At 50.9% G+C, this 5,204-nt stretch overlaps 1 protein-coding gene across 1 annotated transcript; it reads left to right on the top strand.

The window, feature by feature from the left end:
• Positions 1-1,426: 1,426 nt before the first annotated feature.
• LOC124231939 (proteoglycan 3-like) lies at positions 1,427-4,902 on the top strand. The gene is made up of 5 exons (XM_046648939.1): positions 1,427-1,487; positions 1,975-2,288; positions 2,999-3,130; positions 3,961-4,072; positions 4,844-4,902. The coding sequence occupies exons 1-5, from the start codon at positions 1,427-1,429 to the stop codon at positions 4,900-4,902; spliced, it is 678 nt and encodes a 225-aa protein (XP_046504895.1).
• The last annotated feature ends 302 nt before the right edge of the window (positions 4,903-5,204 follow it).

The raw sequence follows: 5,204 nt of genomic DNA, 5'->3' as shown, positions 1-5,204 counted from the left end.
GACCTGAGGTTGGACAAAATGGCATATTCTAGATCAGTGATACTCAGCTGGGGCCATTTTGCTCCCCAGAGGACAGTTGGAAATATATGGAGACAATTTCGATAGTGATGACTGGGAGAGGCGTTACTGGGCTCTAGTGGGTAGAGACTGGGGATGGTGCTAAACTTCTTACAATGCACAGGGCAGCCCCCCATAACGAAGAAGGCACTCCAAATAGTAAGAGTGCAAAGGTTGAGAATCTTGATCTAGATCCTCAGCGCAGAAGAAAGAGCATAGGTTTCTCAAGCATTAAAGGTGAGAAAGGGAGGGAGAGGGAGAAGGAGAGTGAGGAAAGGAGGGAGGGAGGGGGAGAGTGAGAGACAGAGGTTGCAGAGCCAAAAAGACTTCGAAATCCCGGTTCACCCGCTTGCAGTTAAATCTTGGCCAGTCACTTTCCCTCTTTAAATCTCACTTTTCATGTGTGTGAAGTAGGGATAATCATACATCTTCAAGGGAATGAGATGAAAGTGAATATGCAGGGACGTGAATGCATATAAAGTACTTGTAGATAAGGGCCAAGGGGGGCTGAGACTCCCTTCGCCTACTACCTCCTCCTGTCATGGTCTCTGGATCCCTGGATTCTCCACTCCATTTGTTGGGATATTGACCAAAGGGAGGCTGTTCCTGAGGTTAAGGAGCATTGTTCAGGCCGGGGCCCTTTAGGGGTACTAATAATAACTTTGCCTCGACAATAGACATCTGGGATCTTCTCAGTCACACCGGAGCGGATGGGTACCCACATATGGCAGTAGACCTCAGGAGGCAGGTCACAGCAGAGAGCATGGCTCAGGGGGGAGAGGATTGAGCAAACTCCTGATCAGCTCCAATGCCCCGCACCCCACCCTGAGTCTCTTACCACTTCCCCCAAAGCCCAGTATAAGGGCTGCCTTTGGGGCCCAGCAGCCAGAGACACTGAGAGCAGAGCCTGAGACTCAGGAGGTGAGTGCTCCCCCTGGCTTCCCATGGAGGAGGGGTCCAGGACTTGGGAGGAAGCAGTATCTTATCTGGCAAACACCTTGGAGGTCTGACCGCTGGATTATAATGGCCACTGTCCTTCCCTCTTCTTCTCCACTGTGAGTGAAGTTGGCCCTGGTTCTGAGCAGACCTGTTCCTCCAGGGTCTGGGCCAAGTGTTTTTCCAGCGATCAATGATGGAGTTCTCAGGAAAAAAGGGACTTTTGACCTTGAGCTGACACCCTCCTATCCTTTCCCCGATTCTCCAACACAGGGTCTGTTAATTGGATGAGAAGGAAGCTCTCTAGTTTGCCCTTTAATAAACCAGTTAAACAAACTTTTCTTCTTTGCCCTGTGCCAGGGGCTGTCCAGACACACTGGCCATCCCAGGGAAGCAAGGTGGAGCTGTGTCCCTGTTACAAGACTGAGTAGATATGAAACACCCTCTGCTCCTGCCCCTTCTCCTGCTGGGGACAGTTGCTGCTCTTCATCTGGGTACGTCCTCCCCTTCTCGTCTCATCTGTATTTCACTTTTCTCCTCTTATGCACCGTTTTTGCACTCGTGGGGCCGAAGCCACAGCCTCCCCTCTTCAGTTGACCCAGCTCATCTCTGTTAAGATTTCTCCTGGCCTCACCACTGTGACCTGAACTTTCTATCAGGGCTCCTTCACAAAGAAAAACCATCCACTTGTGAAGGTGAAGGGCTTCCCACAGGTGCTTCCTCCCACCCCAAAATACACACCTGTGGTGTCAACCAGAAGTCAGGTTCTCATTCATTTGTGCATATGACCCAAGAGTTCTCGCCTCACCGAATGCCTCGGAGATCCCTCCAGTCTTCCGCCAGGCGGCGTCCATAGGAAGGCTTGAGTGGGATCAGAGCTGTCCATGGTCCTGGAAGGAAGGGCTTTACTCCCCCCCCCCACCCCGCCCCTCCCCGCCCCTCCCCGCCCCCAAATGAAGGCAAGTTACCTCTTCTTTCCAGAGAATGATGACCCCCAGTTGGACATCCAAGTGACACAGGCAGACCTGATCCAGGATGTGGAAGGTTCAGGGGAGCAGGAGGGAGAGTTGGCCCTGATAGATGAGGTGATTCAGTCAGAAGGAGAGGAGGCTGATGTTTCCACCAATCAAGACACCTTTGAGCATGAGGAGGCCATGGAGTCGGACCCAGCTGCCCTAGGTGAAGACTTACAGTGCCCCAGGGAAGAGGAAACAATTCAATTGTCTGGCCATCCTGGGTGCAAGACTTGCCGCTACTTCTTGGTGCAAACTCCTAGGACGTTTAGAAAAGCTGAAGTGAGTGGCAGCAAAGCTACTGTGGATGACCTGAGGAAGAAGAAGGGAGTGGATTCAGCCTGCCGTTCCATACTCACTTAGACTAGTGGTTATCAAAGCCTCATGTGCACCAGAATCTCCTAGTGAGATTAAATCTGTTAAGAAACAGATTTCTGGGCTCCATCCCCAAAATTTCTGATTTCACAAGTCTGTGATGGGGCCTGAGAGTTTGCCTTTATACTACATTCCCAGGTGATGATGATATTGTTGCCTGGAGACTGCACTTTGAGAACCACTGATTTGGACGAAAGGCTTTGGTATTAGATAGACCTGTGTTCAACCCTGGCTCTGCCTGTCAATGGCTGAATTACCTGGGAAAATCACTTCACCTTTCAGAGCTTCAGTATCTTCATTTGTAAAATGGAGATATAGATCCAAGCTCTTAGACTTCTGGTGAAGTTTCAATGAGATAATACATGGAAAGTATTTAGAATAGTCGCTGGGTCATTGTAAACTCTCAGTAAATGGGGGCTATAATGATTGTGAGTATTATTATTATTTCCTGCAAGAAGTTGCTGACAGCAGTAAAAGGAGCAAGTGATGAGATTGAGGGGGGTAAGTAGGTCCCTGATTTATGAACTGAAAAGGGATGTACCACTCTCTGCTGGAGACTCATGGACTTGAGTAAAAGGAAAGTGAATTCTTTACAGCACCTCTTCTTCTCTCTGCAGAATGTCTGCAGGAGGTGCTACGGAGGCAATCTTGTCTCCATACACAGCTCCGGCTTAAACAATCGCCTCCAGTGCTTGATCAGGGGGATCAACCAAGTCCAGGTCTGGATTGGAGGCATCTTGAGAGGCTGGGTAAGTGAGGGGCCAACTCCCAGGTACAGGAAGTTCTTTCTGATCACCTCGAGAGTACACCTGCTGTCCTCCTGTCTTATCCTGCAGCTAAGGTAACCTTAGGCAGGTGGTGAGGAGCTGGAGCTGGCTTGTACTGGCTCAGGAGAACCAGTGATTAGGCACATCTTTTCCCAACTCCATGTTTTGTGACTTTACGCTTGTAGGTTGAAATCTCCCATGGTGGATGAATTTACACCAAGGAAATTGGGAACTGTTGCAAGTCCCTCTGCCTTCTCAGCTTCCCCCAGAGATGGTTGTTAAACATTTACCAGCATGCCACTGGTGTCACGAGATAGGTTCCATGCCCATCTTGGTCACTTACTAGCAGAATGACATCCTTGAGCCTCAGGTGCCTCCTGTCTAAAATGGAGTCCTTCTTCTGTTAGAGTGGCTCTGGGATTCTGGATGAATAAGTGCCATCACATTTGCTACTCAAAGGTGGTCCATGAAGCAGTAGTATCAGCATCCCTTGGTAGCTTGCTTGAAATGCACAATCTTGGGCTGCACCCCAGACCTCCTGCATCAGAATCTGCATTTCAACAAGATCCCCAGGAGATTTGTATACACAATGAAGTTTGAGAAACCAACTCTGTGTGATGATGCCATTGCCTGCACTCAGGGATGGATATTTGGGTATCTGGCTTCTGGCCGGGTGAACAGTGAGAAGAAATTATACATACAGCGAGTGTCCAGAAAGGGATGCTTGGTGCTCGGTGGGCATTCTCTGGAGACCATGATCGTCTCTGTCTTCCTGGATGTCTGCCCTCTGATGCAGCCTATCTCTTCTCTAGCGCTTCTGCAGGAGATTTCGCTGGACTGATGGGAGCCGCTGGAATTTTAGATACTGGGCCTCAGGGCAACATAGAACTGGGAGAGGCTGCTACATGGCTTTATGCACCAGAGGTGAGGGGAACTCGGCACCAGCACAAGGGGAATGGGGGGCAAGGTGAACTCTTACACACTGTCCCTTTGAGCTGTCTCAACACTCCTCCCCAAACTCACACCCTACCCCCAACCGGAGAGCCAAGGTCCTCTCTGTGACAAGGGCTGAGATGCAGCGAAGGATTCCTCAAAGAAAAACCAGGTGATGGGGTGCCCTGTGTGGGGTCTAAATGCGGGCTTTTCATCTTATGGCCTGGGGTGGGGGGAGATCCTTTCCCTCTTCTAATATGAGGGAGACAGATGAGAGTAGCAGATGTGAATTTAAGTGTGGATGAGGGATGAAGGAAAGATGTGGGAATTATGGATGGCTGACAGACAGTTCTCCAGCTTCCAACAGCATGGATGAGGGATGTGAGGGAGCTTAGTACAAAGGCTAAGACCATAGGCGCTGGAGTAAGACTGCTGAGGTTCACATCCTGGCTCTGCCACTGGCCTGCTGAGACACAGGCAAGTTATTACCCCCAGTAAGCCTCAATTTCCTCATCTGGGAAATGGGGATGAGCTAGCACCCATCTCTTGGAGTCATTGTGAACATGAAAGCACTAATCACCCTGCCTCTTTCGCTGTGGGAGCTCAAGAAACGTTAGCTGGTAGGGATGTGTAGGCAACATATGGCTGACTGATGACAGCCACAGAAGGCAAGGGAGGGTATGAGGTGCCTGAGGAGGGAAGGAGGGGGGCACAAGCCACACTCAGATGGGCAGCTGACCTCACTGTGCTCTCTACTGCCAGGGGGTCACTGGCGACGAGTTCCTTGCAGCAGGCACCTGCCCTTCATCTGCTCCTCCTAAGCCGTTGGCACGGAGACCCTGCCTTGAAGTCTCCTCCCTCACAGCTTCCGATCAGCCACCCGGACGCTGGGCTGGTCCCCTTGTCCCTCCTGGATATAAAACCAGACTTCCCACAGCATTTCATGACTCGTTTCTTCATCGCTCACTTTGTAGGAACCCCGAGGTTAGGAACGCCTGGAAGCCATCACTCCTGCAGGGTTGGGCTTTGAGGAAAGTTAAAGGTGGTGGAGTAGGGCTCCGGGTAGGGGTGGGAGGGGGTGCTGAGGTGTTGGGCTGCAGCGCCACCTGGGGGCGGAGCATGG

This window comes from Equus quagga, unplaced genomic scaffold, assembly GCF_021613505.1.
Source record: "Equus quagga isolate Etosha38 unplaced genomic scaffold, UCLA_HA_Equagga_1.0 HiC_scaffold_12865_RagTag, whole genome shotgun sequence".
Classification (NCBI taxonomy): domain Eukaryota; kingdom Metazoa; phylum Chordata; class Mammalia; order Perissodactyla; family Equidae; genus Equus; species Equus quagga.
This window is presented reverse-complemented; position numbering and strand designations above follow the sequence as displayed.